Raw genomic sequence first — 18,108 nt, 5'->3', positions numbered from 1 at the left:
TCTGCTTTTCGTGTCGATGACATCCTACGGTCCCTGCTCTGCGCCTTGCCTTTTCCATGGGGCACATTTGGGAAATGCTCCCCATCAGGACCGAAGGAGCAGCTCCACCAAGGCCTGCACAGGCCAGGCGCGGCGGCTCACGCCTGTCATCTCAGTGCTTTGGGAGGCCAAGGCAGGAGGATCCCTTGAGCTCAGGAGTTCAAGGCCAGCCTGGACAACATAGTGAGACCCCAACTCTACAAAAACTACAAAAAATTAGCTGGGCATGGTGGTGCAATACCTGTAGTCCCAGCTACCCGGGAGGCTGAGGTAGGAGGACTGCTTGATCTCAGGAGGTCAAGGCTGCAGTGAGCTATGATCGCACCACTGCACTCCAGTCTGGAGTTTTTGGAGACTGTCTCAAAAAACAAAACAAAAAAACAAAACCACGAAGCCTGGATGGCCGACTGATGTGCCATGTGGGGCTTTTACAGCCTTTTACTACGTATTTAAGAATCCTGTGTACGGTGAGATCGACATCTTGGTGGCTTTGGTTACCACTCACCTCCTTCCCTTGGTGACTCTTCTTCGTGAACAGGCGCCATCCCCATCACCCGATGGCCATGGGACACGTGCCTTGTCCTTTTCTCCCCGCCCTGCTGACTCCACACCACACATGCTGCCAGCCCGTGCTCTTTAAAGTGTAGATTCTGGTGGAAGCCACCCTGTGTGGCCTCACAAGCCCTTCCCTAGCATGGGATGTTTACAATCACTCGCAGGTTTCCCTCAGCCTTCTCTGAGCTATTAAGGCAAATCCAGAAACGGAGGGACACTTCCTCCACCAGGCAGGCGCCACGGCAACACGCGCCACCGACACCGCCGGGGGGCACCGCGGGACACTTCCTCCACCAGGCAGGCACCACGGCAACACGTGCCACCAACACCGCCGGGGGGCACCGCGGGACACTTCCTCCACCAGGCAGGCGCCACGGCAACACGCGCCACCAATACCACCGGGGGCACCGCAGCAACAGGCGCCGCTGATGTCACCAGCGACTCCAGTGTAGAAATGCCACATCGCACGGAAGTGAGAAACTGGGGTCTGGGCAGGGGCACTGAGGTCAGCAGGAACCCCAGGGGTTGCCCAAGCCCGTGGAGACCTGGGACCGTGCTCCCCATCCAAGGTGACACCACTCCATGCTGCCAGGAGTCCGGATGGGGTAGGGTTGTGAATATTCCCCACGCCATGGCCAGGCGCGGTGGCTCACGCTTGTAATCCCAGTACTCTGGGAGGCCAAGGCGGGTGGATCACTTGAGGTCAGGAGTTTCAGACCAGCCTGGCCAACATGGAGAAACCCCGCCTCTACTAAAAATACAAAAATTAGCCAGGTGTGGTGGCGCACCTGTAGTCCCAGCTACTCAGGGAGGCTGAGGCAGGAGACTCGCTTGAGCCCGGGAGGCGGAGGTTGCAGTGAGCCGAGATCACACCACTGCACTCCAGCCTGGGTGACAGTGCGAAACTCCACCTCAAAAAAAAAAAAAAAAAAAGATTCCCCACATGTACACTGGCCCTGTGTGCGCCTCAGTCTGTGGCCTACATTTCCATAACACGAGGACCTCCCCCTAAAACAAGCTCCCTGTGAAGCTGACTTTTCGGCAGCCTGCCCCTTGGTGGGGCGCACACTCTGCCTGCCAGCGGCTGGGGTCTATAGCACCCACTCTATAGACTGGGGGCCCCTGCCAGGGTCTGATTCCCAGGGAAACACACACACAAACGACATGCTTGCACATAAGCGCTGCACACACTCAAGCCTGCAGCTGCTGGGGGAGGGTCCCCAGGTTGAGGAGTCCGACCTGGCTGCTCCGGGCCCTCTCCCTCCTCCTAGCAGGCTCTGCCCTGCCCTGGCCAGCCCCTTGTGATCTGATCCAGGTTGAGGGGTCCACCCTGGCTGCTCCCAGCCCTCTCCCTCCTAACAGGCCCTGCCCTGCCCTGGCCAGCCCCTTGCGATCTGATCCACACTGTGGGGGCGTCCAGCACCGAGGCTCGTGGGCCCCCAGCTCTCAGTGTGCAGCAGCCTGGCTGGCAGCATCATCACAGGACCCTGGCCACCTGCAGACACAGTGGGCTACCACTGCTGCCTTGGAGCCCAGGGGGCTCATCTGCCACCTTTCCTGATTTAAACAGCACTGAGCTTTCACCAGAGGCCATCTCTTTTTTAAAAGCCTGAACAGATACTAGAATCTGCTCATGTAAAACAGTAGAGTGGCAGAGAGAAGACACAGCCACCGGCCTAAAGAGAAAGTGATTATATGTGGTCCAATAAAATCATCAACCCAAATAGCATCTGACCACGGGGATCATGAATGCTCTCGTCAGCTGCAGCGCCAACTCCCAGCCCCCTGATCCAGGAACCAGGGCGGAATATTGAGGACAATGCCAGCCACCAGCGGGCGGTTCTACAGCCGACGGTGACAGACATTGCATGACTGGTGCTTGCCCTGCTGTGGACAGGGATGGGGACAGGCAGGGGCCTTAGAAGCAGCGATCCTGGCGTGGGGAGGGCACAGCATCTCATAGCTGCCGACACGACATCTATGGCTCAACACGTCCCATCCCTCACACTGCCCCTGCCCCACCCCCGGCGCCGACCCCGAGCCGCAGACCCCTCCACGGGACGCATCAGCTGCACTGCGACAGGACTGTCTGTGGTGACGGCGATGACCTGCACCTGCGCTGCCCAGGACACGGCCACCAGCCCACCTGGCTATTAGCAAGGGCTTGACCCGCGGCTGGCCTGACTGAGGAGTGGAGGGTTCATCCTATTTCATTTTGGTTAATGGATACGGTGCTACGTGTGGCCCGCGGCTCCCACACTGGAAGGCAGGCTCTGACGCATCTGAACAGTACACCCAGTCCTGGCTCCTCCATGTCCCTCTGTGCGCTCCCAGCACCACCGCACACCTACATGCCCAAGTCCCCACCCCTCCCCTGTGCCCCCACCTCTGTCCTATCACCAGGTCCTACAGGCACCACCCCTAAAACACAGGCACACACTGTCCCCTTCTTCCCATGCCCACAGACCCCATACCCGTCTAGACGGCGGCCATCCACGCCGGGCTCCCTGCCCCATCTCTCCCATAGTCCCTTCTCCAGCCTGTGGCCCCTCTCCCTTGCTGAAATGCCCAGTGCCTCCCCCCGCACATGGTGATGAAATCTAACTTCAAAGGCCCTTATTGCAGCCCCCGACCTCTGACATTTGGCCTCTGCCAGGTCCCCTGCTCAGGGACCTCGCAATTTTCATTCCTCCCCAGCAGTGCTGTTCCCCGCGCTACTCAGCATCCTGCACCTGGGGCCTCACAGAGGAGCTTTTCTGAAGCAGGGTGGTAGCAGCTGTCATCAGTGCATGATTCACATATGGGATCAGGGCCTGCCGGGGGCCAGCACCTGGTGCCCTTAGAAGCAGACAAGAGGACACAAAGATAGGGAGGAGGGGCCACGTGACCTTGGGGCAGAGAAGAGGGCGACACCCCTGCAAGCCAAGCAGCCCTGAGATCTCGGCCAGCCCTGAAGCCAGGAGAGGCAGGGGGGTCTCCCTGGCGCCCTGAGGGGGCTCGGCCCGCCACACACCCATCTCAGCCTCTGCCTCCAGAACTGAGAGAGGATACATGTCTGGTGCATTCAGCTGCCTGGGCTGTGGACTGGGCTACCCAGGTGGCAGACACACCAGGCCGCAGCTACAGCGTCCCTGCACCCTCTCTAGGAGCAGAAATTCCTCCTTCCACCCTTGTTCGTGTCCTGTCTCCTCCCTGGACCTCGATGGCCTCATCCACTGCCTTCCCAGCAGCTGAACAGTGACCTGCGCGGTGACCACTGCCAAGCAGACACCAACCGGGGCGAGTGGCGGTCACACTCCTCTCACAGCCATCTCGACCATCTGTCTGGGGTGGGCGTGGGTGGCAGGTGCCTTGGCACACAAAGTGTTAAACACCAAGGAAGGGGCAGAGGCGCCCGCATCTGCGCTGATGGCTCACAGAACGCGTGGGAAGGACGAGCGGGCCCCCTGTTTCTGATGTAATTATCAGCGCTGCAGTGAGGCTGATAACAAACCAGTTCATTAGGAAACCTACTGGAAGTGCTCAGCAGCCGCGTCAACAAAACAATTAGGCGCCAGCTCCCAGGGCTCCCTGGGCTTCGGCCGCGGGGCCATTCCTGGCAGCACAGAAAGCGGCTCCCTGCCCCTCCCGGCCAGCCAGGCCAGGCAAGGTCACAGGCCTTCCATGGCCTTCTGCAGCCTTCCATGCTGCCCACACATCCACCAGGTGCCCAGGGAGGCTCCGATGTCCCCTTTGGCCCTCCCTAAATGAAAGTAGCCTCGAGTCTATCAGTGTTGTGAGCCCCTGCAGGGACATGACAAGCAGGCAGCTGCACACCTGACCCCAGGCCACCAGGACCTGCCTTTCTCCTCCACATGCTGCCCTGAAGGGGCCTCAACAGCCACAGCAGTCCTGTTTCTGTGCCAGGCGCCACCCAAGTGCTGTTCCATGTCACTTCCAACAGCCCTAGGAGGGAAACTGAGGCAGAGCACTAGGAGGGGAGGGTCTGCACCCAGGCAGACAGCTCCAGGTATGAACCACAGGCCCCATGAAGGGTCACACCTTGGGTGGGGAGAGGACATGTGGTCAGGGGTCCGGCCTCCCCTGATCCCTCCTTGCCAGCAGTTGCCCCTGGAGGTTCTCTCTCACTCTCCAGGTTACGACTCATCCACGACGGCTGAGGAACAGCCATGAGCCGGGATGTCCTGAGATGGCAGAGGGGAGAGCTCCACCATTTCTGACTCAGGGCCAGGCCCTGCGAGCCCCCTCCTCTGACTCTCCTGCTTCTCTGACGGCTGACCCCTGGGCTCCCTCGCCAGTGCCCCTCGAGGGGGTCCTGCCTCTGCCTGACCCCGTAAGCAGACCCGCTCCTCTGATGCCAGGCAGCAACCAGCTGCAGCCCCCGAACCAGCTCTGTCCATGAAGGATGGTAGAGAAGACTGGGGGCTGCCGAGCCGGCAAAGGCCCTCGAGCCACACCACGAGCCTCGGTCTAGAAAAGCCCCCGACCCTCCTCTGGGGAGATGTGTCCCCGCCAGAGCTCCTGGGCAGCAGAACCGGGGGTATTAGAGGGCGTGATCCCAAAAGCCGAGAGCAGTGGGAGAAAGGAAGGAAGGGCCCGCAGGGAGCCTGGAGACCCAGGGGTCTTCAATGGGTGGCCCTGCCCCCATGGGAGTGGATGTGCCTGCGGATGTTGTGGTTGAAACAGCTGGGTTGGGGTGTGCCTGGCATGGAGTGGGTGGAGGCCAGGGGCACTGCTCAGCACCCTGCAGTGCCCAGGACGGCCCCAGCCCAGAGAAGGATACGGCCCCAATGTCCGCAGTGCCGAGGGAGAGACTAAACAAGGCCTTCTTTCTAGACCACTCCTCTCCTAGATCACCCTCCAGACGTGCAGCATAAACACTAGGCCAAGAGCCAGCACGGGACCCACTCATTCTGGCCCGGCCCGGGATCCGCTCCGCCTGGTCTTAGCTGCAGATTCTCCCCACGCTTCTGCGTGACTGTGACACCCCCTAAGCCCACACATGGGAAGGGGCCCCAAAGGCCTCACCAGGGTCAGAGTGACAGGGAAGATCTGGGAGGAGCAAGGGAGACATATTTCACACGTTCACACGGCAGTTTGCGGCACACACGATGCGTCCAGCCCCGCAACGCCATAAATCAGAGGCTCACTGAGGCAGGAAGCCAAAGGCAGGGCACGGGCCAGCCGTGGGCTCCAGCGGGTCAGAGGAGTGGCTGGAGTTTCCCGCACCTCCATGGGCCCTCCTCCCTCCCACCCTTCCCCAGCCCCTGCCTTCTGCCGCCTCCCCCTGGGCTCCCTCCCCCTGGGCTCCGGGTTAATCACCTGGAGCAGGCGGCCTCATTACCAAACAGAAGGAACACACAGTTCTCCCAGGCAGCAGAAACAATTTGGTTTGAATTTTACAGTAATTAAGTTCAGTACACCCCAGGGCTGAGGTTTTAGGAGAGGCCTGGTTCCTGCCGGAGCCCCCATCCAGCCTGGATGCGGGGAGGTGGGAGGAGATGGGTGGTGCCGAGTGGGCCGTTTCCTGGAATGGCGCCTCTGGGGAATCCAAGTCATCGTCCCCTTCCCAAGCTCAGCAGAAGCTCTCCCTGCCAGACACCTCCAGAGAGCCCGAGATGTCCTCGGGGAGGCTGGCACACAGCAGGCCTCACCCACAGACAGCTGGCAGGGAACCAGTTAAGAGAGCGTGCGTGGCTCCCCAGCCTTCCAGCCAGGCTTCACATCTCTCGCGCTCTGTTTAATCCTCAGTCAACTCTCCCCGTGGCAGGGTGTTTCGGGATGCCGCTGAGTCTTGGGCTCTGGAGGAGAGACCCTTATCTACCAGCACCAGGCGCCACCCACCTCGGGGCCAGCCCGGCCGCGTGCTGAGCTAATCTAACATGGCGTGCAGGCTTGTAGGACTAACTTGAGTTCAGCGTGAGAAAGGCGGCTGCGTGCACATTTTATTTCCTTGAGTGAAATAGGAACATCCTTTTGATCTGCCCCATTAGTAATCCCACTACAAAGCCTGCCTGCTGGAGCACATGCCGGGGGATCCTGCTCTGAGACAGGAAGCCGCCGCCTTGGAGACCCCTCCAGCTGCCCCCACCGGGCTGTGCACAGGACACGTGCCCAGGACACGAAGCCACTGGCCCAGGAGACACCTGGTGGGCAGGGAGGGTGTGGGCTCCCAGATGCCCCATCGGCCTGTGCCTCCAAGTGGGGCAAGGGAAGCAGAGGAAGGTCTAGGGTGTGCTGGGCCCAGCCTCCTGCTGTGTGACCTTGGCAAAGTCACTGCACTACTCTGGTCCTCCCAAGGTGACAAGGCCCAGAGTCGGCACTTGATGGAGGGTGGTACTGTCGGCGGTGGGGGGAAGGGGGGCCGGGGGGGGGCGCACGTGCGCAGCGGGGAGACAGAGAGAGAGAGAGAGAGAGGGAGGGGGGAGAGGGGGAGAGAGCAAGGGGGAAAGAGAAGGGGAGAGAGAGGGGGGGAGCGGGGAGAGAGGGGGAGAGAGAGGGGGCGAGAGGGGGAGAGAAAGAGAGGGGGGAGAGAAAGAGGCAGAGAGAGAGAGGGGGAGAGAGATGGGGGGAGAGAGAGACAGAGGGGGAGAGAGAGAGAGGGGGAGGGGGGGAGAGAGATGGGGAGGGGGGGGAGAGAGATGGGGGGAGAGAGAGATGGGGAGAGAGAGAGAGAGATGGGGAGAGAGAGAGAGAGAACGTTACCACTGAGACAGCTCTAGCTGAGAAAAGAGACTTCTCAAAACGAACCGGGTACTGCACCCTAAGCCTCAGCCTGGCGAGGCCAGGGCATGCAGCGAGGTGTGTGGCTAGGGAGGCAAGCCTGCTGTCCTCTGCACTCTCACCTCTCCCTGGCAGATCCAGGGGCTAGGACCCCTCCCCTGCACACGGCAGGCGCTCAGCAATGCTGGGCTGGGCTTCCAGGACCTTCCACTCTGTCCTCTCTCCAGCACTGCCTCACCTGCTCAGCAGGGAGGAAGGGGGCCAGGCTTTGGGGGTCTTCACAGTTTTTGTGTTTTTGTCTTGTTTCCCCCTTTTTGTGGAGAATGGGGGAATGTTGCCCAGGCCGGTCTTGAACCTCTGGAATCGTGCAACCCTACCTCGGCCTCCCTAAATGCTGGGATTAGAGGCATGAGTCACTGCGCTTGGCCTTTTGTTTGGTTTTTAACTCCCATTCTGAAAACAAACCAACGAAGCAACAACAACAAAAACTTTTTCCACTTGGGAACTGTGGGGTGCTTGCTCAAGAAGCACCTAGGAATGGCGGACCCCACTCTTCCCTCCCCAGAGCTACACCCCTCTGACTATGGAAAGAGGAGTATGTGGGTTTTTTTTTTTTTTTTTAGTACAAAAAAAGACAGAACCATATTGAGAAGTTAGTGCATATTTTTAAGGTATCCCAAATTCCATGACATCAAACTAATATCAACCAATACTTGGGCAAATCTCCCTTTCCCAGTTCAAGAACCACATCCCCACAAAAAACGGGAATCACAAGAGTCCCAGTCCACAGCCTATTTTTTCCCTTAAAGTTGTCGCGCTCATCTCTCCATGCCCAAAGATACAGAGCAAACCTCATGGAGCAAACCCATTTTCACAGCTGCATAACATTCCACTGGTTCAACCCATCCCCTGGTCATAGAACTTTCCACTACAACAAACGGGGCTACAGATATCCCTAGACATGGAACCGGTATGCACGTGTTCCAGAGACAGAACCGCTAGGCCACAGGAGACACATGTGTAACCCATGGCAGACGGCCTTCCAGAAAGGCTGCCCTGTTTTTATTCTGGATTACTGTTCCTGATTTGCTGAGAGCTGATCTGGGGGAAGGATGTTTCTGGACAGTTTCAGTGAGATTCGTGTGCCCTACAATTCACCAGGTGTGCGACACAGGAGCTTGTGTATTCACAGAGTGGGGAGACCATCTTCGCCATCAAAGGTAGAGCATTTTCATCCTCCAAAGAAAACCCGTCCCCATCCGTTGTCACCCTCCAGCCCCCACACCCAAGCATCCCTTCCTGCCTCTGAGCACTGGCTTGTCCCGGACATTTCATAGAAATGGGGTCTCGCACGGTGTGGCCTCTGGGTCTCCTTCTCTCACTGAGCGGGGTGTCCTCAGGGTTCACCCACGCTGGGCCTTGCTCCTTCTCATGGCTGAGCGGATGGCAGAGATGGTAAGGTCAGCTCCCACTTCTCTTTGTTTACCGTATTCCCCGGTTTCCAACAATGCACATTCTTCCTTCTGTATCTGCCCCAAGGGATGTGCGGATGAAGCTGGCAGGGGCGTCCTGCTCCTCTGCCTCTTGAGGATGTCAAAATCTCCCACTGTCATCCTGCCCCTATAACCATAACCTGCTCTTTTGCGGGGGGGCGGGGGGTCCTGGCCTGTCCCCTGCAGCCTCAGGGCCCCCCTCAGGGACTCCGGTGGTCTCTGCTCAGCCCTGGCCCACAGATGAACGGCCTAGGTTTTGATTAATTATGGAAAAGCCTGCCTACTTATCACGGGTGGAGCTGTGGGCAGGGGCAACCTCCCCCCATCGACCTCTGCTCTAGATGGAAGTCAAACCCAGCGCTCTGCTCAGTTCTAGGGGCCAGGGGAGTGAGGGTTTGTATCCGTGGTGTCCGAGTGATATGGCCTGCGTGGTCCAGGAATCACAGGGGGAGTTGGAGACAAAGCCCGGGCTGCATTTTTACACTCACCTCCCTTTGATCAGAGCGGGTTTTTGCAGGAGCCGCTAAGAGCTGGATGTGAGCACATCTGGCTGACGGAACCGTGCTCCAGAGGAAGCTAAGCCGCCGACTCCCTGCCCCTGCAGGTGTGGACGGTCACCCTGACAACGATGGGCCCTTGGGGGCCCTCAGATGCTCGGGCCTACCCGAGTCGGGGGGCACATCCCGCCCACGACGAAACAGGCTCCCTCCCGCTCTCCGGCAGGCAGTGAACACAAGGAATGGGCTTCTCTCCCCACAGGTGGGCGTGAAGAGCAGGTTGGATAAGAACTTCTAGTTCCTGAGGGGAAAGCAACCTCCTGCCTGGCATTTAGCTCCCGAAAGACGTGAGATTCCTACACAGGAGACTTAAACCTGTGCTGCCCGGTGCCCTCACTCCCCAAACCCTCCGAACAGCCCAGCCCCCCTCCAGAGACTCGAGTGCAGTGAATGAAATCCCAGCCCCAAAGCCAGGGTCCATCCTCAAGGTGGGAGTCTGTCAGACAAGGCAGAGAGTTTCACGGCTCTGAGATACTTAACACCTGTGTGCTTAAGAAACGTCGCACACCGAGGCTGCAGACCGCTGCAGAGCTCAGCCGCCTTAAGTTGGGAAAAAGTGGCACAGAGATGAGCAGCTCAAATGGAATACTCAAGAGATGGGGGCCCTCAGCAGGAGAGGGGAGATGCTGGGAAACCTGGGCCTAGGAGGCCACACCAGCAGGGGAGTCAAAAATGACACTGGCACTACCTACCCCACCCCCCAGAAAGAGATGACTGACCTCGGAAGTGGCCCTGGGCAGCAGCTCTCACTGGGGCCAATCCTGCCTCCAAGGGACGCTGCAGGTGATGTCTGGGGACCTCTGTGGTTGTCACCACTGGGGTCCAAAGGTCACCAGCCCCGAGGGGAGCAGGTCCATGACACCAGGTTTCATAGGGGATGAGCAGGAGTGGAGAGCCGGGGGTGGGGACACAGCCGTACCTCCCCCACACAGACACACAGGGCCACCAGGCCTCCTCCTGCCCCGAGGGGCAATGACTATGTCACTGGCTGCACAGACAGGTGGCAAGGGTGAATGCCCGCAGACCAGCTAGAAAGGAAAGACACCCACGGGAATAAATCCCACCCCCTCCTTGACAATGGCCTCCGTGTGCCCACGGCATTCTGCTGATGGGGAGTGAATGAGGCCGTGTTTAGGCCACAAGTGCCGGCCTGGGCTGCTGCATCCCACCTGTGAGCTCAGGCAGGCGCCAGCCCTGCTCTGCAGAAGACGGGAGGGGAGAGCCCCAGGCTGCCTCCTGTGTGTGCGCGCAGGGCCCTGGAAGCTCCACCCGGAGGCTCTGGTCCAAGGCTGTGTAACTAGGTAAGCCACCTGCTGCAGGGAGATCGTATTTCTCTGGGATTTTACAGCCGGGGGAACCTTGGAGAGCTCTGCCCTGTGGGGGCAGACCTGGGCTGAGGGCTGGGCCTCCTGCCTGCCATGGGGCAGCCAGGGATGCTCCGCAGGCAGGTGGCAGCACATCTGTGGCACTGATCTGGCCTGCTCACGGCTGTAGCTGCTGCAGGCCCATCCAGAACTCCAGAGGCAGCTGCACTGGCTCGGGGTGTGGTGAGGCGGTGGGGGCCAACCTGCTTTCGGAGCAGCCCCTCTGCCCACAGAGGCCCTGGGGGCTGGGTGGGGGAGGAGGTGGCTGTCCTGCGAGCTGTACAACCCCGCTGGCTTCTGTAGACGGGGAGACAGGCTTCCCCTGCAAGGGCCAGGCAGCACACGCCTCTTGGCTTTTCGGAACTACTCAACTCCGCGGGGCGAAGCAGACGCAGACGCCACCTCCATGCCAGGGTGTGGCTCTGTGCACAGGCTGCTCATTTGTGGGTGAGATTTCAGTTGCGTCCGGCTGTCACAGGTCACACATCCTCTTAATTGCCCTCCTCCCACAACCCTGTGAAGACGTGAACCCCCTGCTCAGTTTGCAGACGGCACAGCGTCGGCCTACCAGATCCGAGCCCTAGCTTGCCAACCCGTGAACACAGACACCCAAAATTCACAGGGCCCGGCCAGGGCAGGAGGGTGGCTTTTCACCTGTCAGCTCCTGAGCACAAAAATGACAGAAAGGGGACAACGGGGTGGGGGGGGCAGGGGTCCCTAGCGGTCAAGGAAGGTGAACAGCCAACAAGCAAAAATGTCTCTAAGCAAATCGGGGTGGAAAGCCTCCTCTTTGGCTCTCTTCTGAAGAATGTGCTCAAAACAAAGTGGCGCGAAACGCAAATGGGACAGGGGAGCTGGGCCGGCCAGAGGGACACCAGAAAAGGGGGGTTCTGGGCTGCCCCTTCTCTCCAATCTGGCTGCACACAAGATCTGGACAAGGCCCGAGCCCCACCTGACCTGGGCCGTTTCCCTGCCTTCTAACGCTCCTCTGTCATCTGTGCGGCGAGATGCTCTAACAGCCTCTCCAGCCTGGGCTGCTTATGGGAGAGAAAACCCTGCCAGAGTCAGGGGCCGGCTGCCCCGCCAAGAAGCCTGAGAGCCACCGACCCCCCCGACGGCCACAGAGGCCTTGTGGCTAATGACACTCCCTGCGTAAGGCCCTCGCCGCCCAGGTCAGGCCTGACTACACCAGGGGTGCCTGAGCAGGGGCTGGGACAGCGGGGCTGGGGGGTCCAGGAGGAAGCCCAGGCCCTGGGCGCCTGCCTGGAACCCCCGGTGTGTTTCGCGCGCTGCACGCCACTTGTTCAGCAATTTCACGCTACGCCGCCTGACAATGGAAGCGTGGAGCCCAATCTAAGTCCGCACTTCCCAAATGCCAACTTGTTTGTGAACACATGGCTGAACCCCAAATTGCTTTTAATATCTGGGCAGTCCCCACCGCCCCGCTGCAGTTTCAGCTCCGACAGCACCTCCAGGACAAGCCCGAGGCCTGGGGCTTACAGCTCAATCTGCTGCTGGGCTGGTCACAACACCCGTGGTGTCCTCACGGCAGCACAAACACACAGACACATGCCCTTTCAACACAGCAACAGCCCTGAGATACTTAACTACTCCTTCAGATCAAAAAGCTGAAATCCCAACTTCTGGATCTCTCTTCCTTTAGCTAAGCCCAGAGTCTTCACTAGAGACATTCGAGACTTTCTGAACTGAGTCCTGGGGGCATCTCTCAAGCCTTCCCTGCTGTAGACCCCTGTTCTTTTTCTAAACTGGATTGAAGGCAGAGCAACAGCCAGAAAAATAAAGGTTAGCTCATTCGTCCAGACCGGCGCGGCCAGGAGAGATGTCACACAGGACACCTATGCTGCCTCCATTTTCCCAGTAGCCAGGAGAAAAAAACAAAAAGAGGTGGTGTGCTGTGGTGGCTCACGCCTGTAATCCCAGCACTTTGCGAGGCCGAGGTGGGTGGATCACTTGAGCCCAGGAGTTCCAGACCAGCCTGGCCAACACATTAAGACCCTGTCTCTATAAAAGGGTGGGCTGGGGCGGGGGGGGGGGCGGTGGGTAAAATGAAACAGGTGAAATTCATTTTTTTTCTTTGAGACGGGTCCTCACTCTGTTGCCCAGGCTCGAGTGCAGTGGTGCAATCATAGCTCAGGGATGCCTTGACCTCCTGGGCTCAAGAGATCCTCCCGCCTCAGCCTCCCAAAGGGCTGAGATTATAGGCGTGAAGCCATCATGTCCGGCCAAAATCCATCTTAATTATACATACATATATAATTTTTATATATAAATTATGTTATATATATAATTTATATAATTTATAATTATATATAATACATATAATTTATATAATTTATATTTATACATAATATATAAATTATAACATATATAATTTATATATTATATGTAATATATAAATTATTATAACATATATAATTTATATTTATATATAATATATAAATTATGTAATTTATATAATTTATTTTATATAAATATACAATATATAAATTATATACAATATATAAATTACACACAATATATAAATTATATACAATATATAAATTATACATAATATATAAATTATATATAATATATAAATTACATATATAATATATAAATACGTATTTTTTTTTGAGACAGTTTCGCTCTTGTTGCCCAGGCTGGAGTACCAGGGCACAATCTCAGCTCACTGCAACCTCCACCTCCCGGGTTCAAGTGATTCTCCTGCCTCAGTCTCCCAAGTAGCTGGGATTATAGATGCCCACCACCATGCCTGGATAATTTTTGTGTTTTTAGTAGAGACAGGGTTTCACCATGTTGGTCAGGCTGGTCTCAAACTCCTGACCTCAAATGATCCGCCCGCCTCTGCCTCCCAAAGTGCTAGGATTACAGGCATAAGCCACCGCACCAGGCCAAAGTCTGACATCTAGAAAATGCTGCGAGAGTCAAAGAATCTGGATCTGGCCCTGTGGTCTCTCCTATCACACCTCCCCCACGTCTGGATCTGAGAAGAATCTGCCATTTGTGCTGACCCCGGCTCTGGAGGAACTGGAAGGCTCCGCACTGGGAGGGACGATGGGAGGAAGTACCTGCTCTCACCCTGGCCAGCCCGCTGCCCGTCCTGCTGCATCACGAGCAGCCACATGACCCCAAACCAGAGGGAGACGCCGGGAGGGGCTGAGGCTGAGGCTGTCTCTGCGGGGAAGACAGAGGGGCTGGGAGGAGCTGGGCTGTTCAATGCTGCCCAGAAACAGCAGCCCTGAGCCAGGGCCACGTGGCCGAGCCTGGCCTGCCGGGACAGCTCAGTCCTACTTGGGGGCAGCCAGGAAAAGCAGGCAGGGGACTTCAGGGACAGCCCTGGGAGGAGGCTCCCCAGTCCCCAGCCCCAGACAGGCAGCCAGGAAAGGGCTAGACCTGTGATGCCCAGACGGCCTCCTAGCTGCTTCCCTTCCCGGGTCCCACACTCCCCTTTCTGAGGCTTAGGATTCATAAGCCCCGTCCACGTCCCCGTCACTGGGACCCCAAGGCAGAGACCATGGGGGAGGGGGTGGCCAGCCAAGGCGACCCCGTCCCACCCGTGCCCAGCAGCAGCTCTTGTGGGTTTCCTATCCATCCAGTAGCCTCCCACACCCTCCACATGGTTGAGAACAGCCACACAGATGGCTGTACGTGGCGTGAGGAGAGTGGGGAACAAGCGCTCAGTTCAGACGCCAATTGCTGGCCAATAATCGGCCTTCTGAGACCAGGAACAAGAATCACCAGAAAAAAATCAAGCAAGGGCCACTCGCTGTGAGTCTTCCCACAGGCATGCTAAGCTCACCGTGACCTCCAGGGACCCCACCAGCAGGAAGCACCCAGGCACTGGGAGCTGGGGGACTGCCACTGACAGGGGAGCAGGGAGGGAGGGGGGCAGATGCCTGAGTGGGCTCCTGCCTGGCCAAGCGGCCCCCAGGAGAGAGATGTCAGCAAACAACCCAACCCCAGGACCATGATGGCCAGGAGATGCCCAGGAGCCAGCCAGCAGGGGGGACAATGGTGCTGGTGGAGGAAACACCCCAACCCCTAGACCCGAGCAGCCGGCCATGCCCAGGAGGCCCACGCAGGCCGAGGGATAACTGGTGTATGGAACTCGCTGGAGATGGGCCCTGGGCCACCATCGTCCACCCGACCTGCCCACCTCCTCTCCAGTCTTCGAGGTAAGGAGCGTTCTGGGCAAAAGCTCTCTGAGGAGCCCGGAATCAGACCCTGGTTGAGAGCCCAGGCCCTGGGCTGAGCGAAACGGCTGCTGGACCAGCTATGGGCGTGTGGCTGCAGAGGCAAAAAAGAGCCTCCTCCCGCCCTGCTGGGACCCGTTCCCAGCAGGCAAGTTTTTACCTGAGTGGCCACTTTGCCGTAGTCAATCCATCGCAGGGTGGCGAAGTTGGTAGATTCTGCGCAGTTGAACCCGTGATTGAAGCCGGCGTGGTAGCCGTAGGGAAATGTGATCATGAATTCCCCGGCCTCCTGCGTGATCTGCAGAGGGAAAGGGGACAGGTGAGGGCAGGGCCACTGGAGGCGCACCAGGGGATGGGACGTGGGCACTTCCCAGCAAGTGCCAGGGAGCCTGGCTTATGAGCCAAGGGGGTTTCACAAAGTCAAAGGTGATCCAGTGGCTCCAGGGGCTCCAGGGCTCCAGCCCATTTCCCACGCGGCTCATGAAGGACATAGTGAGCAGCCGCAGCCACAGCTCTGCAACCTCCACTCGGCTCAGCTGGGCCCCTCCAGCCCCAGCAGCCCCTGCCCTGCCCCAAGGTGGCCGTCAGCATCACCCCAGTGGGAGAACCGCAGATGGAGCCGTGGCTGGACACAATGCCCGTGGGGGTGTCTCCAGCCGGACCTTCACGGGGAGCGATGGGGGCCTCCTGCTTTGGAGGTGGCTGAGTCACACTCACAGTCACTGTGACACGTCCTGAAGCAGCTGGGGCTGGTTTCGGGGCGGGTGGTGCTGACAGCAGCTTTAGAGTGCTCTGAAGACAAGATACTGCACGCGCTCAGGACACCTTCTGCCCTCGCATGAGAAAGGAACCACCACTGCATGCGCAAAACACGCCAGGAAGGGGCCTGCGACACGCCGCCATCCCAAGCCATCTTTCAATTGTATCCCAACAAGGGGATCTCCATGAAGTCATGGAGATCCAGAAATATCTGCACACTGGGGGCATGACCTGACACCACAGATCAGCACCCTGGAGAGCGGGCCAATGCTTCCAGACCCAGGTCCAATTCGGATGTTCGGCCCATTCGACTTTGCAGGTCTCTGAAGCAGGACCCCCTAAACTGAGGAGCCGAGGCGTGCATGGCTGGGGTGGGGCCCATAATGACCCCAGACCCAAGGTTTCCCAACAGCCACCCCAAGGTCTGGAAGAAAAGGCAGGGCTGCCTACCAGGGCTGGGGGGCTACAGCCTTGTGCCCTAGGAACCCTCCCCACTCTGGGGACACTCGAGATGGCCACACTGACCCCCACTCCCTGCTCACTGCTAAGCCCATTGATAAAGCCTTTGAAAGATGACCATCCAGAAAGATCAACAACAAATTTGGAGTGATGGCTCCCACCTGCTGCACCCCGGGGCTCGGGCCAAGGGCTTCTAGGAGGTGGGGCTGTGGGCCCAATCCACAGACGTGGAAACTGAGGCTCATGAACTAGAATCCTTGAAGTCAAGTGGGCTCCTTGTCTTTATTTAACATCCAGTAAAACGCAGGGATCACAGGCTGCTCGGAGTTCTGGGCGTAACCACTGATCCAGACAGGAACAAAACATGCCGGGCCCCCAGGCACCCCTCCTACCAGCCCTCTACCAGGCCATCCCCACCGAACCACGCACGCGCTCTCTGTCACCACAGACCTCGTTCCCTCCTAGTGGTTCACATGAATGGCGTTGTACGGCAGGGACACGTGCCTGTTGTCTTCCACCTGGCGTGCGTTTCTGAGATTTGTTCCCACTGTCGTGTGCACCAGGCAACCACTCCTTTTCATTTCTAAACAGTACTCGGTTGCGCGTGGATCTATGGTTATTTATTTATCTATCCTCCTGTTGATGGACGTGCGGGCTGTTTCCAGTTTGGGGCTCTCGTGAAGAAAACTGCTAAGAACACTTATGTACCAATCTTTCTGGAGACATATGTTTTCATTTCTCCTGAGTAAATATGCACAGAGTGGCATCGCTGGGGCACAGGGTACATGCTTCCGTTTCCAAGAAACTGCCGAACGGTTTTCCATGGCCATGGCACCGCCCTGCATCCACCCCGGCTGGGAGCAGCATGCAGCTGCGCCCTCCTCACTGGCATCTGGTGGCGGTGTTCTGACGTGGCCGTCCTGGGGCTGGCGGTGTCTCCCAGCTGGCTGCCTCTGACTTCTACCGATGCTGGGCACTGAACCATGGCTTTCGTTCCTGCAGCTCCTTCGTAACGCGTCTGCTCAAGCCCCTCACGCCGAATTCATCGGGCCATTTGTTTTCTTATCTCTGATTTGTAGGAGTTCTCAGGCCTGCTGATCATTATATATTCCCCCAGAAAGATGAGCAGAGATTGCTGGATACACTGAAGTCGCCAATAAGCCATCAGAACTGGTGAGGCTTTCAGAAGCCAGCCACGGCGTCAGACATCAATCAAAACTGACACAGCTTGGAAAAATGCCAGTCCTTAAGAACACTATGATATTTTTCTTTTCAAATAATTAATTGCACCAATCAAGGGAAGTCAGTGTGCATTAAGTTATATTTTTAAATTCCCATTCAAGTGACAGCCATGTGCAGCAGAATGAGCACGCGGCAGAAAATAGGGGTGGGGGGGAGCACACGTGGCCCCAGGGCCTGGCCCCCGCCATGCAGGACGTGGGGTTCTCTGGGCCAGCTTCTCCCCACTACGCTGGGAGCTCCGTGAAATGAGGGGCAAATAAAATTAAGGTTTGGGGCTTTTTAAAAAAAAACCTAATTACTGGGCCGGGCATGGTTGCTCACACCTGTAATCCCAGCATTTTGGGAGGCCAAGACAAGAGAAACGCTTATGCCCAGGAGCTTGAGACCAGCCTGGACAACAGAGTGAGACCCCATCTCTAGAAAAAAAAAAAAAAGTTAAGAAAGTAAAGTAAATGCCATTACTGATTCCTTTATCCTATTTGAGCCGGCTTCGGAAAGGCTTTTCCCTGACCACCTGCTCTAAGGCCAAGTGACGGCTCCCTGTCTCTCCCCTGGAGAACCAGGTCTGCAGGCATGCGTCAGGCAGACATCAGACTCAGAGCCTTCAGGGATCAGAGCCTTCAGGGATCCAGCTGGGCCCTCGGAATACCAAGATTGAATGGGGGTGATGGCAGCAGAGAGCCAAGCTCTCACAGTGTAAGGA

General features: G+C 57.7%; 1 protein-coding gene and 1 long non-coding RNA gene across 13 annotated transcripts in view; both read right to left on the bottom strand.

Moving 5' to 3' along the window:
• Positions 1-18,108, bottom strand: part of KDM4B (lysine demethylase 4B) — a 186,916-nt gene that overhangs the window by 56,061 nt on the left and 112,747 nt on the right. For all 12 annotated transcript variants that reach the window (XR_010153676.1, XR_010153677.1, XM_054673181.2 and 9 more), the window contains one exon: positions 15,106-15,243. Coding sequence is in view for 10 of the 12 variants with exons in the window: in XM_054673181.2 (XP_054529156.1) it covers positions 15,106-15,243 (138 nt within the window). In the remaining 2 variants the exon portion in view is untranslated. The remainder of the gene's footprint in view (positions 1-15,105; positions 15,244-18,108) is intronic.
• Positions 7,963-10,441, bottom strand: LOC134809062 (uncharacterized). The gene is made up of 2 exons (XR_010153680.1): positions 9,299-10,441; positions 7,963-8,846 (listed from the first exon to the last, which is right to left on the bottom strand). It is a non-coding gene; the product is annotated as an uncharacterized LOC134809062 (long non-coding RNA).

Source organism: Pan troglodytes, chromosome 20, assembly GCF_028858775.2.
Source record: "Pan troglodytes isolate AG18354 chromosome 20, NHGRI_mPanTro3-v2.0_pri, whole genome shotgun sequence".
Classification (NCBI taxonomy): Eukaryota; Metazoa; Chordata; class Mammalia; order Primates; family Hominidae; genus Pan; species Pan troglodytes.
This window is presented reverse-complemented; position numbering and strand designations above follow the sequence as displayed.